The sequence below is a fragment of the Trichosurus vulpecula genome, chromosome 5, assembly GCF_011100635.1.
Source record: "Trichosurus vulpecula isolate mTriVul1 chromosome 5, mTriVul1.pri, whole genome shotgun sequence".
NCBI classification, from domain to species: Eukaryota; Metazoa; Chordata; class Mammalia; order Diprotodontia; family Phalangeridae; genus Trichosurus; species Trichosurus vulpecula.
The window spans coordinates 166,420,044-166,443,118 of record NC_050577.1 but is presented as its reverse complement, the minus strand read 5'-3'; the positions used below and the strand labels follow the sequence as shown (position 1 = coordinate 166,443,118).

Genomic DNA, 23,075 nt, shown 5'->3' with positions numbered 1-23,075 from the left:
GCTTAGTACCAAAAGGGGTGAAAACCTTCCTACAAGCAAGCCTTCCAGTAAGCTCTTCCTTAGACAAATTCCTCCCCCAATAGGCTGGATGTATCAGGATGTATCCCAGCTGTGATTGAACACATGTGGTCACATAAGCCTATTAACGGACGAGGAAGATCTTCCTATTCCATTAATATTATAGATGGTAGCTATTTAAGTGGTAAGAAGGAGTTGTGAAGGTTGAAACAATAAGAATTAATAACAGATTGAATATGTATGGTTCAGGAAAGTGAAGAGTAGAGGATAATGCCAAGATTTCAAACCCAAGAGACTAGAAGCATGATGGTATCTTCAACAGAAATAGTGAAGTTCAGTAGAATGGAGAATTTGGGGGGTTGGGGGAGTAGGAAGAAGGGGGATGGTAATAGTTCAGTTTTAGACATGTTGAGTTTGAGATGTCTTTAGGACATACAGTTGGAAATGTACAAGAGGACTGAAGGCTGGACTGAAGCTCAGAAGAGAGCCTGGGGCTAAATATATAGTCAACTGCAACGAGAATAAAGATTTAACCAATGGGAGCTGATGAGGTTACTGAGAAAGCATGTAAAGATGGAAGAAGACCTAGGACATACCCTTGTGGTTTATCAAGAATAAAGAATGTAATATAGATGATTAGTCAGCAAAGGGAGACAAAGGTCAGATGGGTGAGAGAACTAGGAAAAAAAAATGCTGTCAAGAAAACTCAAAATTTAGTAATCAGTTGGAAAGATGAAGACTGAGAAAAGAGCATCAGATATAGCAAATAAGAAGCCTTTGGAAATATTGAAGAGCTGTTTCAGGCTGAGTGATTGTTACAGCAATCAGACTTTTCCCAGTTCTTCCATTTTGGAATGCTAAGACTATCGAGTATCCCCTTTGTTTGAATGGGTGAGAAACCTTTTGCCGTCTTTGTTTTGGAGTATTTCTCAGCTATTTCTCAGCACTGATGCAATCAGGAGTCACTGACTTGTTTATGATGTGATACTGGGGATGGGGAACTTTCACACACTCAGCCTGGGTGAGGTCAGACCCCCAGGGCTCCGAACAGTATACAACTGAGTTGAGCTTTGTGTTTGACTTTTGGGGCTCACTCATTGAACGAGTGTTGAGATTCTGGGCAAGCCGTTGTAACTGCACCATGCCCCCCCCTTGATAACCCAGACAGATATTGGTGCTTCTCTGGTAACTATTGATTGTGAATTGGATCAGACAAGGTCTGTCTGTTATGTTTGTAATTTCTGTTTTGTATTTGCCCTGAAGTTCAAGGAGCTGATCTTTTTCCCCTGAACTAATTTTATTTATATATGTGTATACACACACACACACACACACACACACACACATATGTATATGTATATGTGTATATATATGTATATATACACACACACGTATATACATATATATGTATATGTATATATATATACACATATATATATGTGTGTTTAATTAAACTGAGATTGTTAACCCCTTAAAGTTGCTTTCCTTAGAAAAATAAATCAAAGAACCTACGTTAGCAGCCTTTCTGTATGCTGGTGTTATTGGTCTTACACAGCCACAGTAGCTGCTAGCCAGTTTGTTGCTACAGTGATGATGTTAGAAAATAGACTATATAGGGTTGTGGAGCAAGGGAGAAGACAGGAAGTAGAGGCAGCAAGTGTTGACAATTTTTTCCAACAGTTTGGCTAAAATTTGGAACTATGCCCCAAGGGCTATAAGACCATGCATACCCTTTGACCAAACAATACCACTACTATATCTGTATCCCAAAGAGATAAAAAGCAAAAAGACCTATGTGTATAAAAATATTTATAGCAGCTCTTTTAGTGGTGGCAAAGAATTAGAAACTGAGGGGATGTCCAACAACTGGGGGATGGCTATACAAGTTGTTTTATGTGACTGTGATGGAATACTACTGTGCTATAAGAAATGATGAACAGGATACTCTCAGAAAAACCTGCAAAGATTTACATAAACTGATACAAAGTGAAATGAGCAGAACCAGGAGAATTGAATACAATAACAGCATACAATAACAGCATGTTGTTCAGTGAAGAACTGTGAATAATTTAGCTATTTTCATCAAAACAATAATCCAAGACAATTCCAAAGGGTTCATGATGAAAAATGCTATCCATCTCCAGAGAAAGAACTGGAGTCTGAATGTTGACTGAAGCATACTTTTTCTTTATTTTTTTTCAGTTTTTTTGTCTGTGTTTTCTTTTGCAACATAGCTGATGTAGAAATATGTTTTGCATGACTGTACATGTATAAGGGATAAGGGAGGGAGAGAATCTGAAACTCAAAAATGTTTTATGATGAATTTGAAAAATTGTTTTTAGGGGCAACTAGATGGCGCAGTGAGTAGATCACCAGCCCTGGAGTCAGGAGGACCTGAGCTCAAATCCAGCCTCAGACACTTGACTCATGTACTACCTGTGTGACCTTGGGCAAGTCACTTAACTCCAATTGTCCTGCCAAAAAAAGCAATAAAAAAATTGTTTTTAAATGTAATTGGAGGAAAAATAATTAAAAAAAGAAGTCTGACTGAAAAAGGAAGGATTGATATACTGTAAGAAAATAATTTAAGGGAAGGGTTGGGTCTAATGCAGGGTTTTTAATGATAAGAGGGACTTGGGCATATATGAAGGCAATAGGGAAAGAATCAGTAAACAAAGAGATATGCAAGATTCCAGAGAGAGGAGAAATTATTGAGATTGCAATTTTGTTAGAAAAGATGCTAAGAGCTGGGACCAAGCATGTATGCTGACCTTCACAAGAAGAGCCACCTCTCTTTAGGAGAATGGAGAAAAGGTAAAGAGAGTGGAGGAATATGTCAAGGGGTTTTGAGATGAAGAGAAAGGGATGAAGGAGTTCATGTCACATGACATCAATTTTCTCAGTAAAATAAGAAGCAAAGTCCTCAACTGAGAGAGGGGATAAGACAGGTGGAAGTGCTGGAGGCTTTGAAAAAGAAGAGAAAGTATGTAGTAACCAAAGTATGGAGTACCTTCTGCAGGTAGTGAGATGAGGAACCGATTAAGGAGGCCACAAAAGGCCTGCCTTAGTGCAGGTGGGCAGGCAGCAAAGAAGGAAAGAAGCATTCATTAAGTGTCTACATATTAGGCACTTTGCTAAGCACTTTACAAGTATTATCTCGTTTGATCCTTACAATAACCCTGGGAAGTAAGTACTGTTACTATCCACATTTAACAGTTGAGGAAACTGAAGCAGATAGAGGTTAGGTGATTTGTCCAGGGTCACACAGATAGTGACTGAGGACAAATTTGAACTCAGGTCTCCCTCAGGCTTCCCCAAAGTCACATAATCAGTAAGTCTGAAGCTGATTTTTAATTCAAACCTTCCAGATACCAGATCACCACACCACCTAACTGCCTCCTAGAAGAGCCCAGCTGATATTGGATAACATATCTAAAATGGTAGACTGTAACTTCAGGTTAGGTGTGGAAGCAATGAAGACAGGACAAACTGATAAAGTAGGCTCCAATCCACTTTTACATGCTTATCATACATTCATATCCCTTCATATCCACTAGGATCCAGCCAAACTGACCTTCTTATTCTTCCTTGAGCACCCCTACCTCTTCCCTCTGTCTGTGTACAGGTTGTTTCTCAGGCCTGGAATGGACCTGATCCCCACCTGCACATCTCAGAATCCCTAGTTTCCTTCAAAGTTCAACTCAAATATCATATCCTACATTTCCTATTAATCCCAAATACTAGTATTACCTCCAAAAAATTGATCTTGTATTTAATTTGCATATATTTATATAGATTTGCACACTGTCTCCTCTGATAGAATACAAGTACCTTGAAAACAGGGACTGTTTCATTTTTGTCTTGTGTCCCCCCCTACCATGCACAGTATCTGGCGCAATGTAGACTTAAATTCTTCCTGACTGAGAAGAAGGAGTGAAAACCAAATTCAGAAGTCACTGAGAAGCATATGGGAATGTTAATGACATTAGTAAATAAAAATGACAAGGATGGATTTTGTAAGAAGAGAAGCATTCAGTAGTGATAAAAAAAACTGTAAATGTGATTAGTGGAACTGATTAAGTAAACAACATAGATAAAAATAATGTTCAATAAACCCAAGGACTTCAACTGCAAGGATAAGACTGGGAGAACTTAGGCTTAGACCAACATTTCATAAGTCACAATAACTCCCAAAGCTAAAGGTGACCTATACGTATGATGTCATAGTATTAACAAATCAGAGGAACAGAGAAGTCTTTCACAACTACAGATAGAGAAATCTGAGTTCTTGACCAAGCAAGGGATTAAAGGGTAATAAATGGACAATTCTGATTACATAAAATGGAAAAACTTTTGCAAAAAAAAAATCCATGCAGTTTGAATTAGTTAACTGAGAAATGATCTTTGTCGCAAATTTCTCTGATAAGGGCTGATAACTAAAATACACAGGAAATTTGAAGAAATGCATGCTAACAATAATATGAAAAAAATACTATAAATAACTATTTTAAAAAAGAGAAATGGAAATTAAAATGACAAGTTTCTATTTCATACCATTTGATTGGCAAAGATGACCAAAAAACAGAAAATGACAATTATTAAAGAAGCTATGGAAGGACAAACTCATTAATGTACTAATGATGTAGCTGTTAATTAGTTCAACCAGTCTGGAAAGTAATTTGGAACTATATCCTAAAAGTTACAAAACTCTATACCATTTGACCCAATGATACCACTACGATGCACACACTCCAAAGAGAGGAGCAGAGGGCACATATGCACAGAAATATTTATAACAGCACTTCTTGTTGTAGCAAAGAACTAGAAACAAAATAGGTACCTTACAATTAGGAATGGTTGAATATAAATGAATATTACTGTACCATAAGAAATAAGGCATAGATCAAAAAAACTTGGGAGGGCTTAAATGAAGTGAAGCAAAGGAAGCAGAATTGGGAAAAAATATATACAATGACTATGATATGGTAAAGGAAAACAAGGGAGAAAAACTTCAGAACTGTCATCATTTCAATGATCAATCTCACAACTCTGGAAGACTGATGATGAATCCTGCTTCCCATCACTTGGCATAGAAATCATGGCACAGAAGTGTAGAATGGCATGGTCCAGGCATGGCCAACCTATGGATTTGTGTTGCTTGTCTAGACTTATCTGTTGTAAGGCAGGACATTTTTGGGAGGGAGGGAAGAGGGATCATGGGGAGAGGAAAGAAAATGGTTATTAGTAAGTGAGTGAGTGTGAGAGAGAGAGAGAGAGAGAGAGAGAGAGAATGAGAACGAACACCAATGAAGTATTTGAAAAATACACATAAAAAAGCAGAACGAAGTTCATAAGGGGACACAGGCAAGTGGGGCAGTGTTAGAACTATGTTAAATTTAATATACATTTGAAGGGGAAAATGCCCTAAAAGAAATTCATGGTGTTATACACAATCCTCTTTTTCTGTTCTTTGGATAAAGAAATGTTGACGTTTGTTAACATTTGTGAAGTTCACAATATTTTTTTTGGAAGAAGCTGTTTGGAGTGATGGTGGTTAAATAATAGTCTAGTCGCTGCAGGGGGTTAATAAGGAATCACAACTCCTGTACCCTTAGTTTAGGCAAGTAGAAAAACGTAAGACTTCCATTACACATAACCTGAGGCATGTAGAATCATCAATGGAAGAACAAGTTTCAGTTAATTGGCAGAGAGGCAAAGGAAGTTTAAAGAGACGGCAGAAGATCTAAAAGAACTCATTCACAACAAAACTGGGGATGTATTAAGGAGGCTTAATTTTGTAACTGGAGGAATAGATAGAAATAACTATGCTGCCCACAGGACTTAATCCAGTGGTTGTTGCTAATAGCTTTTTCGTTGTGATGGTGGTAACAGATATTGTTTTACTAAATAGGGCATAGGGAATAACATGTAGTCATTACAGAAATCACATGTGCCAATACTACTACATGTACGTTTATGCGTTTTATAAGCCATTTTCACTTGAAACTTTTAGAAAACTTACATCTCATCACTATCACCTTCAAAATTCCTAATGCTTCCTGATTACTTTTTACATCATTCTAGGGAAGATAAAATTTGCTTTACTGTTCTTCCTTCCCATCTTTGTACCCTTTGTACCTTTTCAATGACAAAACAAAAATGTTTCATATGCAAAAAAATAAATAGATGATCTAAAACTTCATAATTTCTATTAGTGGAATCAATGTTCATTCATTCAATTTTCTAGATGTGAAACTCTGGCATATGATCTTTTAAATTTTCCTCTCCCTCGCCTCTTATACATAATAACTAAGGTGAACTGATTTTCCATATACAATATAGTTTATATCTATTCCCTCTCCCTGACTAGTCCCAATGCCACTACCCTAGTACAGACCCTCCCTATATCCATATGTATGATGCAATACACTCCCAACTTGTCTCTTCAGTTCCATTCTTCCCCCTCTCCTATTAATTCTTAACACAACTACCAGATTAATCTCTCTAATGCAAAGGTGCGATCATATTACTATTCTATTTAAAATCCTTCACCTGTCCTCCAATGCTTTCTAAGTAAAGTTCAAACTCCATGGCCTGGCATTCAAGGTCTTGCACAATCTGACAGTATCTTAACTTTCTGGCCATGTAAAAAGTTCCTCAAGTACAGGCATACCTTGCTTTACTGTACTTTACTTAACTGCACTTCAAAGATAATGCAGTTTGGTTTTGTTTTTTTACAAATTGAAGGTTTGTCGCAACACTGCATTGAGCAAATCTATTGGTGCCATTTTTCCAACAGCATGTGCTCATATCATATCTATGTATCATATTTTAGTAATTCTCACAATATTTCAAACTTTTTCATTATTGCTGTATCTTTTATGGTGATCACTGATGTTTTAGTATTGTAATTATTCTGGGTGCCACAAACCACACCCATATAAGATGGTGAACCTAACTGATAAATTGTGTGTGTGTTCTGACTGCTCCACTAATCAGCCATTCCCCCATCTCTCTCCTTCTCCTCAGGCCTCCCTATGCCCTAAGACACAAAATTATTGAAGAATATTACATAAACTTAGTTGATAAAGCAACAGCAGGGTTTGAGAGGATTGATTCCAATTTTGAAAGAAGTTCTATTCTGGGTAAAATGCTATTAAACAGCATTGCATGCTATTGAGAAATCTTTCATGAAAGGAAGAATCAATCAATGTGGCAAACTTCATTGTTGTCTTATTTTAAGAAATGCCACAGCCACCCAACCTTCAACAACCACCATCCTGATCAGTCAGCAGCTATCAACACCAAGATAAGACCCTCCACCAGCAAAAAAGATTATAACTTGCTGAAGGTTCAAATGATGGTTAGCATTTTTAGCAATAAAGTATTTTTAAATTAAGGTATATACATTGTTATTTTAGACATAACATTACTGCACAATTAATAAACTACAGTATAGTGTAAACATGACTTTTAATGTGCACTAAGAAGCAAAAAAATTAGTGTCATTTACTTTACCATAATGTTCACTTTATTGTAGTGGTCAGGAACCAAACCCACAATATCACTAAGGTATGCCTATAATATAGAGACCATTCACAAACCCTGATTTAAAATTGAACATTGAATCTCTTCAGTTTTTGTTACATTATGTATAAAATTGTAGTCATATTCCCTCCTTCATGTACTACACTCCAGACAAACTGGATTACTCAATGACCCTTGCACAGAGGTAAGGTTTCCCACCTCCATGCATATGTTCACAATGTTCCCCATGCCTACAATACCATTCTCAACCCCACTTCTCTACTTATTAAATTTCCATTTATCCTTTTAAACAACACTTGATTGAAACTTCCTCTATGAAGCTTTCCCTAATCTTCCCAATCGATAATGGCATTTCTCCCATTAAACCTCATAGCACTCTTTTTGAACCTCTCATGTAATATTTTGCATAAGTTGATAACAAAACAATATCAAGTGACCTTTAAGAAGGCCCTCAGCATGTTACATGGACCTTGAAGTGGAATTATGTGAAGACATGAACGAGAGCTGCACAGGATGGTAAGGCGTGGATGGTTAACAATCTACACTGTTGGAGAGTTCCCAATGGAGTGAGATCACAGATCCATTAAAGTTATAGTTAGGGAGATTGTTTGGTGTCATGAAAAAAAGCACAGCACTCTGAATCAAGAAGACCTCAGTTCACAATCCTTTCTCTAACACAGTCTAGCTACATGATCATCAGCAGTTACTTAACCTAAGTCTCAGTTTCCTTACTTTCAAAATAATTATAACATCCATAGTCCAATAAATTCTCTCACAGAGTTGTTATGAGGATCTAATGAAATAATATACATTAAGAGCATTAGGTAAGCCTTAAAATTCCAGACAGATGCCACTTATTTCATGATCCATTATCTTAGGTGTTTTTGTATGTTCCTATCTACCAACTTATGATAGGAGAGACCACGTCTTAGTGAAAGTTTGTATCTTCAACCTGGAAAGACTTATATGAACTGCTGCTGAGTGAAGGGAGCAGAACCAGGAGAACACTGTACACAGTAACAGCCACAGTGAGCAAGTACTGACTTTGGTAGACTTAGCTCTTCTCAGCAATAAAAGGACCTAAAACTTTTCCAAAGGTCTCATGATGGAAAATGCCATCTACAGCCAGAGAAAGAACTATGGAGTCAGAATGCAGAGTCAAGCAGACTGTTTTCTCTTTTGTTTTGTTTTCTTTCTCATGGTTTCTCCCATTCGTTGTAATTCTTCTATGCAACATGACTAATGTGAAAATCTGTTTAATAGGAATGTATGTGTAGAGCCCATACCAGATTGCATGCTGTCTTGGGGAGGGAGGAAGAGAAAATTTAAAACTTATAGAAATGAATATTGAAAACTGAAAATAAAGAAATTAAACATAAAAAGAATATGGATATTTCTTCAATCCATTCCTGCATTTAGTATCAGAAAAAAAAACCACAAGAAAGTTTATATCTTCCCGTTACACAGAATTAAAGAACTAGAAGATGAAGATACGGCTGGGTTCGAGAGAAAAATGGATTCCCCAATATTCTAATTCTTTTTCTTACAAAGTTTCCCCATCCTTGCCTGCCCACGCTATCTAACTCCAGTCCATGGTTTTTCTTAAGTTTGCCATTGGGTGTCCACCTAATGTACTGGGCTCTAGAGTTTTAAATTTTAAAAACGAATAAAAAACAGTAAAGTGAAGAAACAGTTCAGAGTAGATCCCGTCATAAGTACAGAATTTCTTGACTTAAAGAATGAGACTAAGGGAAAAGTTATGTGGTATATGAGGGAAACCCTGTTCTAAATAACAAATCTGGGGTTAGCACCTTTACTTCAAACCCAGATTAGCTGCAGATGTTATCAGGGTCTCAACAGGCTAGCCTCAGGTATAACAGTCATGTTGATAAGTGACATGAGTTTGGAACTCATAACTCAGCAGTGAAAGGGTTTGAATAACATTAGACTGGCACATAATGACAGTGGAAGGGCTGGAGTGAGCCACTTGACTGGTTTACCCAAAAACTGTATAGTATGGGATATCTAGAAGCAAATAAGATTGGAACCTGTTGGAAGCCCTTTGTTGGTGGTAGAAAATTACATCTAAGAAAAAGTTAAACAGTCAAATGCAGTCAAGTGATATTTGTGCTTAAGGGTTTCTATTTTAAGTCCCACTTCAAATGATTTAAAGAATATCTGGATAGTTCTTTCATTTACTCAACAAATACTGAGCTGGGGCAGCTAGGTGGCGCAGCGGATACAGTACTGGTCCTGGAGTCAGAAGAATCTGAGTTCAAATCCAACCTCAGATACTTGACACTTATTAGCTCTGTGACCCTGGGCAAGCCACTTAAACCCAACTGCCTCCCCAAAATTCACTTCTTAAAGAGGCCTAGTCACTGAATGGGTGTTAGCTCGCTCAGAGTGAGAACCTGAAAAGATCTTAGCCTGAAAAGGGCATGGGCTCCTAATGCATCCTGGGCCATCTCCAGCCATCTTGGTGAATATCAGGCCACTGGACCCAGATGGCTCTGGAGAAGAAAGTGAGGCTGGTGACTTTGCGCAGCACTCCTTCACTCAAATCAAAGTCAACTCCAAGTCATGTCATCATCTCCCTGATGTCATGGTCCTCTTCAAGAACAAAGGACAAACACACACAAATACTGAGCTATGTGCAAAGCATAGTGCCAAGTGCTCCAGGAGATACAAAGAAATATAAGACAAGGTCCCTGACCTTCAAGATCTTACAATCTAGATGAACATATATATTGCCTTATGCTACAATTAAGCTGGAGAGAAGAGAAACCTGTTGGCGGGGAAATAAAAAAAGAAAAGATGTGTATTGAGGTACCTACTCTGCTTCTTCAAAAACAGTCCCTATGGACCAAGAGAGGAAGGTAGAACTGAGTATGGAGAAGGAAAGGGGACCCAAAGGCTGGCACAGCTCTTCTTACCAAAGAGGGCTTCTCTGCTGAATAGAACAGCCCTTCTAAATGGCTAATGAGCACCAAAATTTTGTATAGAGCCCCTGCATAGAAGCCTCAGAGAACTGCTGGAGTAATCAATTAAAATGCATCATTCTCAGGAAAATATTATTGCATGTAGTAGGTGATATCTACAAGTATTAGTCTAACCATAGCTATGGCAAGATACAATGTAGAAACACTGAAACAATTTATTATAATTACCTTCTTTATAATAGTACAAATAAAAATTATTTGATTGCTCCAAACATAAAACCTTTTTCCTAAGAGGAATGCTGTATGTAATTATTTTCCTAATAGGAATGTAGAACTGTTTTCAATGTTCTAGCTAGACTAACACATTTACAATTATCTGTTAAAATGAACATGATTTATATTGCCATGCCAACAAAGTATATACATCTCATCCTATGGTAGAAACCATGTGAATACTTTTAGATCTACAAAGTTTGTAATTAAAGGCCAGGAAAAAAAGAAATAGAACTTACCCCAATATTTCATAGAAACATGTAGAAACAATGCTTCAAAAAACTGACAACAGCTATCATAGAAAAATTACTGATAGCAAGGAATTAAAGATATTGTCTACTATCTTTGTAGTATTCATGTAGTACTTAATAGGTTTTCATTTAACAAAAGATATAATTTTATCGTTTTATGTTGGGAACAGACAACTCAATATGACTTGATATGCTACTTCCCTATGAAACTGGCTGTACAGAAAACTTTCTTCAGAATAATACCAGCAACAAAAAGGTGTAAACTGTCCTTTCTTTAATGAAGTGTTTATTTAAAAATCTGTATTAGTGGTAATGTATGAAAGAACATTATTAAATCCTAACATAGTAGATACTCATTGAATGCTGAATGAAAAAAATCTAAGCAATTAAATATGTACACATATAACAACTGAATCTTCAATATGAACATTAATGATGATCACTATAGAAGTAATGTCTCCTCACACAATGCCTTCCTTCCAAGAAGTTAAAAGAACTTTACTGACTTTAGATACAAGGGCACATCAGGAATTGATGGCAGATGATTACATTTTCAATAAATCTGGAAATACTAGGAGTGAGACAGCAACTACAGTGAAAACTGCACAAGAAGGTATGAGGCATTATGGCACTTTGTGGTAGCAAAGAACTGGAAATAAAATGAGAATCCACCAGTTGGGGAATGGCTGAATGAAAGTAGGTTGTATAAATGTAACGGAACATTATTGTGCTGCAAGAAAGGACAAATATGATAAATTTGAAGAAATATGGAGAGGTTTGTATGAACCAGCACAAAGTAAAATAAGCAGAATCAAAAGAACAAACTACACAATGACAACAACATAAATGAAAAAATCACAAAAAGGAAGCCAAACTCTTAGCAACTGAAATGCCCGTGCCAGTCTCAGAGAATAGAAAATAAAACATGTCTCTCAGCAGGGCAGAGGGACGAGGCACGACGGCAGAATGTTGTATATACTGTCAGATGCAAAAAAGTGTTTCCACTGCTTTTGATTGTTTCTTTTTTAGAAGGGAAGGTTCAATAGGAAGGGAGGTGAAGGGGAGTTGTTTTTTTTTTCCAGAAATGACTTCAACATAAAGACAAAAGGTATCAATAAAAATATACGCTTTAATAAGGGAAATTATAAAGCATGAGTGAAGAAATATACTGGAGACAACTAAAAGCTACCAGAAAGGTACAGGAGACACACACTTCTACATAAACTGCAGATACAATTGTCCTTTCCACCAATATATATAGACTGCTCCTTAAGACCATATGTGCCTTCATACTACTCCGTTATACTGGGGAAGTCTGTAGACTCTACAGCATAATTTTCTAATTAATCCTCCAAAAAGGGGAGAAGGCAGGTAGTGTATCTCTAATCCAACAAATGAGAAAACTTAACTTGGTCCAAGACAAAGCAACTCTGGAAGGTGAATAGAACTCCTATAAACTAGGCTATATGGATGTTAAAGTAAAATTAGGTGAAAATTTAAGTGCAAAACTACTAAAAATGCATTCTTATAACACTTACTTACTTATATTTCACACAATGCATACCCAGTTACCCATTAAAGTCCTACTAGTAATCGAAAACATAATATATGAGCAATATGAATGAGTTAATGTTACCAAAAGAACCTTAACTTTTCCATCTCTTGACTTTTTAGGTTTAAGTTTGTACCTTAACTTTACATTTTTGTTACTTTTACATTTATGTGGAGGTATAAAGTCACATTTGAGATATAATTCCATTAAACATACAAGCAACTTCATAATCTATTATGTTAGATCAACTTTTTCTGTAAAAATAAATTGTTAAGGATATTATTCCTGGAACAGAATAAATTCTTGGAATTACTGAGTAACTTATGTACTGTACCACTGTTCCAAGAACACATTACTTATTTTATCATGACAAAGTAAAGTTATTAATCTTCTGGCTTCCATTTCAACAATGAGAAATGCTATAAGATGCACAGACACCTGCATTACATTTCAGCACAACTTTATATCATCCATAAACATTTCTGGTTTGGACATCTCTTCCAAACAAATGCACACAGAATACTGTATGTAGCATTTGATTTTATGAAACTATAAAAGTTCCTTGCTGTTAATTACAGAGACAAATGTCTTATCACACATTTGGTTACCAGATAGTATAATTAGTTTTGTACATTAACCTTTCAAATGCAAAGTCTGATTTTCAAGTATAAAAAATATTGTTAGAACCCTAGAATTAAAATTCTTTACAGTATATTTCCACAAATTTGCAAAAGATTAATATGTAATTCTAAGAAAACCAATTTTAATGATTCTAATTTATAAGGGTGTTGATTATTAGGAATGTTGAATAAGAATCTGATCTTTATGAGTTTTAAGCTATGATTTTCAAATTTAATATGCCATAATATGAGTCTTTGCACAGGAATTACTATCCAACCATCAACAGAAATATACCCTTTGATCTCTTTTGCTAGTAATGGTGAAGAATTTGCACTAATCTGTTATATTCATTCTCTTGGTACCCCCTTTACATACTTGAAAGGCAGCTGACTAGAAGTAGATGTGTAATCTGTAAAAAAGAATAGACCATTTCTGTCCAAAGCTAAAAGACTCACCTGAAGACTGAAGTCACAACCTTAACTTAGACTATAAATCCCAAAACGGCAGGGATTTTATCTTACCTAAAGACTGTCTCATTCAACACAGTGTGTTCTGAACATAGTAGACGATAAATATTTTTTGAACTAAAACCATGTTCTAACTGAAAACTAGCCTGGCCGAATGTTATAACATGGTATATTTATACTTTGGGTCAACTCTTACTAAAAAAGAATTGTCACCAAAAGTGAAGAAATGAAGAAAAGAAATACTTCTGGTGAATTAAAAAACACACAATTGTATGCTAACTGTAAGCATCCAATTAAATATATAAACAGGCAAAGCAAATTTTCATGTCAGGTCATTGCTTGTGTAGTTTAGACCTGTCAAAAACCAGTGGGTGGTGTTTCAAAATGGCCTATTTCATTCTGCAAATTCCGATCTAATTTGAACCATACATTCTAGTTAACTAGTGTCTCTTTCTACTTCTTTCACACTCCTAATAAGTTAATCTTTCCCTCAACTAATATGATACTTTCCATGTTTTCTGCACAATGTTTTACTATGAGATGCCTATCCCATTGTGGTAATTTCATTTTATTTTAAATATGATTATAATATTCTCTTCAGTGTACAAAATCTATATTCCCATGTGAACTACATTTTGCTTATACGTATAAAGTTCTCTAGATATTCTTTAGTATGCTTTTTATATCCTTTACTCTAGTTAAGTTAGAAAAACTTGTCCTTCAAATGCTGAGTACAAGAGAACGTCAAAATCTGTTTATAAGTCAAGTAAATATTATCTTAAGCACTTTAAAAGTTCATAATGTTTTAAAACATATAGCCATGCTCTAAATAAGTACTGGCATATACTTTTTTCATTTCTGACTCTTCAAATATGCATTTCTTTCTTTAGTTTATGTCTTTCATATTCCCCTTGATAAAAACTGTTTTTAATCTGTTCCATTTCTAGGCAGATCTCTCAGGTCAACAAATTTCTCCTCTGATTTAGATGATCAAAAAGCTTTCTTAAATAAAACACAATACAATTTATCTGATTAAAGTTTCTGAAATCTCAATAGTCTACATTTGTATAGAGATAAGAATGAATTTATAACTAGATTCCTCAAGAGCTAAACAAGTGTATTCATTCATTCAACAGGTATTTGAGCACCTACCATGTATACCATGCTAGACACAGAACAAACTGGGGACAGAAAAGAATGGTTACACAAAAAATCAGAAGCCTGAATTCTTGCCCTCTGGCAGCTTAAAATCTAGTTGGAGAAATAAGATACATACACACACACACACACACACACACGCACACACACACACACACACAAAATGCAACATAAAGTAGCCCATAGCAAGTGCCACATGAATGAATGACAGATGAGTTCAAAGGAGGAAAAAATAACTTCTGGTTAGAATTAAGATCTTTATGAAGTAAGATCTGAGCTGGTCCCGAAGACTAGGATGAATGTTCAAAGATAGGGATAAGAAAGAAAGGTGGCGGCAGGGAGTCAGGAGAAGTAATCAAATTAACAATATCATTGTTACTAGGAAAAGCATAGAAATCTATCACCACTTCATTTCATTCAGAGTCTTCTGATTCCAAATAGTGCGCTGCCAGACCAAAACTCCCATCCTTGGTCAGTGTTCTCTGTTGTCATACCTGTCTCATTCTCACCACTTCCCTTTCCTGCTCTATCTTTCCCTTCCACAATGTCCTTTTATATTGATGTGTGTCCTCCAAACATACAATAATTATTTATTCTGTATTGACTTTGTTTATACATGTTGTTCCCTGCCTGGCCTCCGCAATAGAATATAAGCTCCTTGAAGACATAGGCAGTTTCTTTTTTATCTTTATCCCCAGAAATTAACACAATGCCTGGAACACAGAAGTGTTCCAGTATATGCTTATTCAATTAAGAGGATTAAATAGTTTGAGAACAGACATGGAGGTGAGAAAGGGCAGGGTGTGTTTATAGGACGTTTGCATTTGTTCTCATCTGGTATATCACTCTCTGACTGCCCTCTGACTATGGATAAAGGTTCTCATGAGGAAATAGTTGAAGATCGGTAAGGCAGGCTGGAGGCTGAATGTACAGGGCCTCAAAGGCCAGGAAAAAGAGTCTGGCCTTTATCTCACAGGTCAACGGGGAGCCAATGACTAGGGAGTTTTTGACCAGGATAATAATTTAGTATTTTAAGGAGATTAAACCTAAATCTTACAATAGTATGAAAGAATAATAAGCTAGGAAAAAAGTCTAGATGAAAAGAGAAAAGTTTGGAGGTTATTATTATAATCTAGGTAAAAGATTACAACAGTGTAATAAACTAGGGTCATCAGAGTAAGAAGGGAAAGCAATGAATATACGTATGAAGGTATGAAACTAAATTCAGTTAAGTAAAAAGTAATTAATAAAGAAGTACAAAAAATGAAGGATAACTTATGCATTAAAAGAAAGAAGATGGTAGCTAAAAGAGACAGGAGAGAGAAGAGAGGAAGTATGGCTACTGAGTCTTAACTTCATATTAATATTGCAGGTTAATCACAATCTAGGTTAGTCACAATCCACCCTCCCACCATCAATTTTTTTTAGTTTTCATGTAAATACTTTGGTCAGCATAGCAGCATTTGATGCTTCTCTTGATCATTAAACAAAAATCTTGTTTCCTCAAGAGAATCTCTAAAATTTGACTCAACAAATAATTTTCTAATTGTCTTTAAAACCATTCTATAAGTCTGTCATCTGACTTGAATGTTGTATATATAATCAAAATATTTTCAAATGTTAAGAGTAGTAAGTACAGTTTCAAGACTTTATACTGTTTAGTGTATTAGCCTAGTATCAAACATCTAAACCAAAATTCTATTTAAAGTTTATATCATTGTTCTAAGCAGTATTAGTTGGCTCATTAAAATATCCAGAGACTTGTTTCAGCATTCTTCGCTACTTAATCTCTTCCTTGCCACTAGGTTACAATATAACAACACCTAAAATTCATATAGTTCCTTAAGGCTTACAAAGAACTTTTATACGCATTATCTTATTTGGTACTTACAACAGAACTATGAAGTAGGAACCAGTTATTTTTATCTCTACTTCACAGACGAGAAAACTGAGACCTAGAGAAATCAAGTGTCTTATCCACATTTCATAGTAGGAAGTATAATAGACAGAATTCAAACCCAAGTCTCTCCACCATATAATTCTGCTTCTCATGTTCATGGCCCCTGTACTTCTGCCCATGCTCTTCTTACCATCTCCTCTTACTCCCCTCCCCTTTCTCTATGCTTATCCAAATTTGACTCATCTTTCTTGTATTAATTTTTAAATATATTTTATTTATTTCATTAAATATTTCCTAATTGTGTCTTTTAAATGTTTTAACATTCATTTTTGAAAATTTTGAGTTCCAAGTTCTCTCCCATGTGCCCCCCTTACCTCTTGAGAGGGCAATTACTATATCAATTATACATGTGAAGCTATATAAAACATATTTCCATCTTAGCCATGCTGCAAAACAAAACAAAAAAAACAGGAAAAAGAAAGTAAGTATGCTTCAACTTGCACTCCAAATTTCATCAGTTCTTTCTATGGAGCTGGAGAGCATTTTTCATCATGGGTCCTTTGGAATTGTCCTGTATCACTGTCTTTATTTGAACAGCTAAGTCTTCCACAGTTGGTCATCCTTTCAATATTGCTGTTACTGTGTTCCAAATTTTCTTGGTCTCACTTCACTTTGCATCAATCCATATAAACCTTCCCAGGTTTTTCTGAAACCATCCTGCTCATCATTTCTTGTATCATAATTATATTCTGTCACAATCATATGCCACAACTGGTTTAGCCATTTCCCAATTGATGGGCATCCTGTCCTATCTTTCAAGGTCCATTTTGGATCTCACCTCTCCCTTGAAGTCCCTAAGAGCACTCTGCTTTCCTTTCTCTGAACTGCTAAAGAATTTAATACCTACATTACTCACTTTGGCATTTACCTATACTACTTAATTAATCACCGAATACCCCGCCATATGGACAGCTAGGTAGTGCACTGGATAGAGTGCAGGGCCTGGAATCAGGAAGACTCATCTTCATACGTTCAAATTTGAGCTCAGAAACTTACTTAGCTGTGTGACCCTGGGCAAGTCACTTAACCCTGTTTGCCTCAGTTCTTCATCTAAAAAATGAGCTGAAGAAGGAAATGGCAGACCACTCCATGATCTCTGCCAAAAAAACCCCCACCCAAATAGAGCTATAAATAGTCAGATACAACTGAAACAACAGAACAGCCTTGCCATATATCATTATTTTAACTGCTACTTGAGTTCCTATAGGTCCCAACTAGATTATAAGCTTCTTGAGGTCAGGAGATATTTCATACTTCTTTTGTATTCATACTTCTCTTTTCTCACAGAACTTTTCTCCATGAGTGTTCAAATTATTAAACTATTTATCATCATGGGAAATATTAGAATTTGGAAGTCTACATAGTGAACTACCCTGGTCTAATATTACTGCATGGTTCAAAACAGAAGGAAAACACCGATTGGCCAAACAATGTTTTATCTGATCCAGGAAGAAAACTAACTGAACTCTCCATGAAAGATGCCAGTAAAAAGCTTATACAATTTTTTGGAAGTATATTTGATTTGAGGAATTCTTTTGAAGCACGGAAAAATTTTGTTTTTTTTTCTAAACTTGAATCTCATCAATGTTATCTTACAAATTGGCATAAATGGAGACTCCATGTAATATTAAGTTGAAGGTCCATGTTTCAGTTCTGAGTACTGAGTAAGACTGCTATAACTGTCCATCTGGTACTTTTAGTAACAAACTCCTTTCGAGTTCACTGAATTCCAAGCTAAGTAGTGTCATAGCCATGCTTCGGTATATTGTATAGTAAATACCACTTAAATCTATATTTTGAGAAGTGTCTACATAAACTGAAAACATGAATTTTCTTATCAGCAACAGAATTTTTAATTAACCTGTGGATGCTGCTAATAATACTAATCACAGATCCTTTTGGAATATTAATTTTATAATCACTTCTTCCTTTACTACTTTATTTTATTACTCTAGCTACCACAAAATCAAGATATTCTTTGAGAAGCATATCTTACTTTCCTCAAAGTAAGCAAGATTTTGAGAAATACCACATACTATAGTTTGATACTACTAAAAGCATAGACTCTTTTGCCCTTGACAGGAAAGGCCTTATTTAACAATAAATTCAATTATGCATTCTAAAACTCATCTTTCTTTTCATGTGCTTTATCTTCATGGGTTCTGGCTGTAAAAAAAGGAAATCAGTGATGTCATCTTTAAGAGTTTTCATTTTATTTCATTCTATATACTGGTTACATTAGCATCCTTCATGCTCCTCAATCTATATGCCTCTAGCCTGTCATACCCAAAATAAATAGGCACTTGACAGTGTCATTACTATTTTCCAAGTACACAGAAAAAAAAGCCCACTTCTTTGGAGAATAACTAAATCAAGGACATCATGTTCCCTATTTTATGATAAATGCTGATTTTACACTAAAAAGCTAGTCCTTCATTTCAAAAGACTGAATAAGGCAGTACTTAAAAAAGAATTCCAACTGTTTAAATTTAGGGGTACTGAAAAAACTACAATCCAAAAATATTCTGATTGTAGGTCACAAAATTTCATTTGATTGTGAACTGGTTGAAATTCCTGGAGGTTAAACTTTTACCTTAGGTATTTAGTTCTTTTAAGAAAGGTAAACCAATGCTGATAGCTATGTTCACCATAGTAATACTGCCTCCTTTAACAGAATGAACTATTTTAGATGTATTAGCACCAATTAAAGATGGTGTTGTATATCTGACAAAAAAAAGGTTATGTGATATAACTGATAAAAGTTTAGTGATATAAGAAATACTGAAATGTCCTCCACCTTGTCTCACTTCTTTACACAAAGGTTTGGTCTATTCCCCCTACCTTTTTACAGGGCTTTTGCATGTGTCTGTATCTGTCTGTTTGGACACAAAATAGAGGCTACCTAAGCAAGCTATACTCTCTTACCTTAAGATGCTGTGTTGTTGTTTTGGGAAGGAAGGTTTGCTCAGTTACATGCTGACCTTAGTCCCGACTAGTCTGGGCCTATCCAGGAGTCCTGCTAACCCGTCCCAGCTTGCACTCTAGACTTCTATTTGTTGTCATTTACCTATCTGCTCTCCCAAATTCAAGTGGTAATACTTTCCAGTATTTTTTTTTACTTGTTCTTTTCCACATGTTATTTCTTTACTGTGCTGCATTAACCTTTTCCTTTAGGGTTGTGGTTAGAATATTCATCACATGCACATGAAAGCTAGAATAGGCAAAGCCTAAAGCAGACTTTGATGGCCCAGGACTACTCTATTTACTACCCCACTGCTTTAGGCTGCTATGTAAAATCTCAATTATTGTATAAATTACTAGGACCCACCACGTAGCTAACTGTGAGTCAATACACAATAATTTTAAGATCTTCAGGTACAATATTCGTACCAAAAATGATAAATGAAGAATGGAAATGTTTTTTTTTTCCTACCTACCCATCCGTCATGCAGCTATACTTGTTTGAAGGACAGTCAGAGATGTTACTTTTGTTCTACTTGTCCTTTAGGTGAGCTGGGAATGAGGATGGTAAGAGGAAAGCACAGTTGTTCTTTCTGATCAAAAACTCTCTGAAGTATATAACACTATTGACCACCCTCTCCTCCTCGAAGTCCTTTTCTTGGTTTCAACGCTTCTCCACCTGCCTCTTTGGCTGTTCTTCTTCCACCTCTTTTTTATAGCACCTCCTCCCTCTCTTTCCATCCTCTATATGTAGATTTCCCTTTGCCTCTGTCCTAAGTCTTCTTCTCCCTTCTTTTTTCACAATCTTACTCTCTCATGCTTCAGCTATTACTTCTAGATAGATAATTCCTAAATCCATACTTCTAGTCTTGATCTCTTCCCTGAACTCAAGACACACTTTTCCTATTATCTACATGCTACCTCCAATTTCATGTACAACTAACAGCTCAGGTTCTACAAGTACAAAACCAAATCCATCATTTAAAAAAAAACTTGCTCTTTTTTCTAATTTCTCCATTTCTGTTAAAAGTAAAACAATTTTCTCAGTCATCCAGACTCAAAAAGTCATCTTTTTTAAAAAAAAAAAAACTTGCTCTTTTTTCTCATCTCCCCATTTCTGTTAAAGGTAAAACATTTTTCTCAGTCACTCAGACTCAAAAACTCAGTCATCTTTTTTCATCTCTGCCATCTTTCAACTAACTAGTCCTCCAGTTCTTTTTTGATTTTACCTCCACAACCGCTCTCCAAACCGTTTTTTCCCTTCCGTTTCTATGGCCATCAGCCTCTCTGCATGCTTACAAACTGGCCTCAGTTCTTTCTCCACTCAAATCCATCCTACACATTGTCATCAAATTAATTTTTCTAATGCACAGTTCTATTCAATTACTTCCTCCTCAAAAACCTTCAATAACCCTCCACTGACTATCAAATAAAGCCCAAACTCCTTGTCGTGACATTTAAGGCCCTCCTCAATTCTGAACCACCCTTTGAACTACTCTACCCTTCCACTCTTATCCTATTTTAGCTCCCTTTGTAGGATACTTTACACCCTAGCCAAATTAGACTCCACACTATTCTTGATATCATCCTATCTTCTCCCACCTTTCTTTGTACCATTCTTTATGTCTGCAATGTGCTGCCCCTCTATCTCCACTTATTGAAATCCTACCCTTCCGTCAACGGCTCATCTCAAATGTCACCACCCCCACGACTTGCCTGACAGACATTATGTGTCCCTCTTCTGAATTCTATTGGTATTTTCTTTACTCCTCACTTATAATGTTATAACTACTTTGTATAATAACTCTGTACATGTTTCTTAGTAGGCCGAAAGCTTTTTAAGAAGGACCATGTTGTGTATCCTGTATGGTAGTGCCCTTGTACGTAACTGGAACTCAAAATAGCTTGAAATGAATAAAAAATACATGAAAATGATGAGCCCCTCAGTGACAACTAGTACTATCAAGAGATAGTTAGACAGGCAATAATACTTCTGTTTTCCTCAAACTTCTAAAACTGTAGATTTAATTTAATTTTGTCATGGCAGGATTAGCAACCAGGCTACAGAGGTGAAGGGACATTACAATATGACAGCACATTAATCCTCTATCCCACCCAAGGCAGAAGCAAAACCAAACAAATAGCAGCTTCCTGGAAATTGAATTTCTGTTATCCAGATGTCAAAGATGTAATACCCCAATTACACAAACTATTGCCAGTGAAGCATGCCAGCAAATATGCAATGTAAATGGGGTGAGCACAGAGCTACAAAACTGCACAGTCAGCATCTGGCTCTGTGAGTGAGTGATAATTAGCACTGTGTGTAGACACTAATAAACATTTATGTCTGAAATTACAACTTTTAGCAATGTTAATAAGGGATATATTGGCAATCTGTAAAATAAAAGGTCTTGAAAAGAATGTCATACATTAAGCAATGGCAGACATTTCCCGTTCTTGCACAATCTTTTTTTTTTCCCTAATTGCAAATGGCCACGCTGTTTTGCTCAGACATTAATCGACATAAGAACCTACCTAAAAAAATGGGTTGTGTCTCTTTGGCCTCTCCATTAACATCATTGCTGAAGTCAGACACCTTATATATCTCATGGTGATAATCTAGAAGACAAACAACCAAAAATTAGAATTCTAATGACATGGAAGATATAAAAAGGCATTGAACACTAGAGTCTTATTACATATGGTATTAAAACTCTACAGTTTAATTTGTAATTGTAATTTTTAAAAATCAAATTAACCACAGAATACAAATTCTCTAGCAGCACCCAAGAACTTTATCAGTATTTCTGAAACTGTACAAAACAAATATTTCACGGATTTTTGAGAATAGCTTTGCCTGACCTATGTCAAGTTTTCACTGACAAGAATGTCAACATGAAAGTCCAGATATTTTTCTAGCAAGTAAATTCGTAATCAAGAGGGAAAGTGTGCTGCATCCCAGGTCATAGAAGTCTTTTACACTTAACTTTACAACTAAATTTGTATGGGGCATATTAAGAGTATTGCCAATATTTAGCTACAACACACTTGATTTTAATAGTTAATACTTAAAAATACTGGGAATTAAAAGCAGTCTAAAAGGAAGCCCATATGAAAAATACTAACTTGTTTTAAATAGAGAAGAATTTGAATATGGAAGCTAGGGTCTCATCTTTCACACAAGGGTATCCTTTGCATTCAGTTACTGCACTTTAATATGCAGTGGCTTATTTTCTGAAAATGCACCTGCATAGTAAAGAATCAGACTCAGAATTTGTTATAAACTTGCTACATCAGGAAATACAGTTATTTCACTATCCTCTC

The 23,075-nt window shown here is 35.8% G+C and overlaps 1 protein-coding gene across 5 annotated transcripts in view; it reads right to left on the bottom strand.

Moving 5' to 3' along the window:
- BEND7 (BEN domain containing 7) overlaps positions 1-23,075 on the bottom strand; it is a 152,866-nt gene that overhangs the window by 127,536 nt on the left and 2,255 nt on the right. For all 5 annotated transcript variants that reach the window (XR_005010531.1, XM_036762085.1, XM_036762088.1 and 2 more), the window contains exon 2: positions 22,287-22,370. Coding sequence is in view for 4 of the 5 variants with exons in the window: in XM_036762085.1 (XP_036617980.1) it covers positions 22,287-22,370 (84 nt within the window). In the remaining variant the exon portion in view is untranslated. The remainder of the gene's footprint in view (positions 1-22,286; positions 22,371-23,075) is intronic.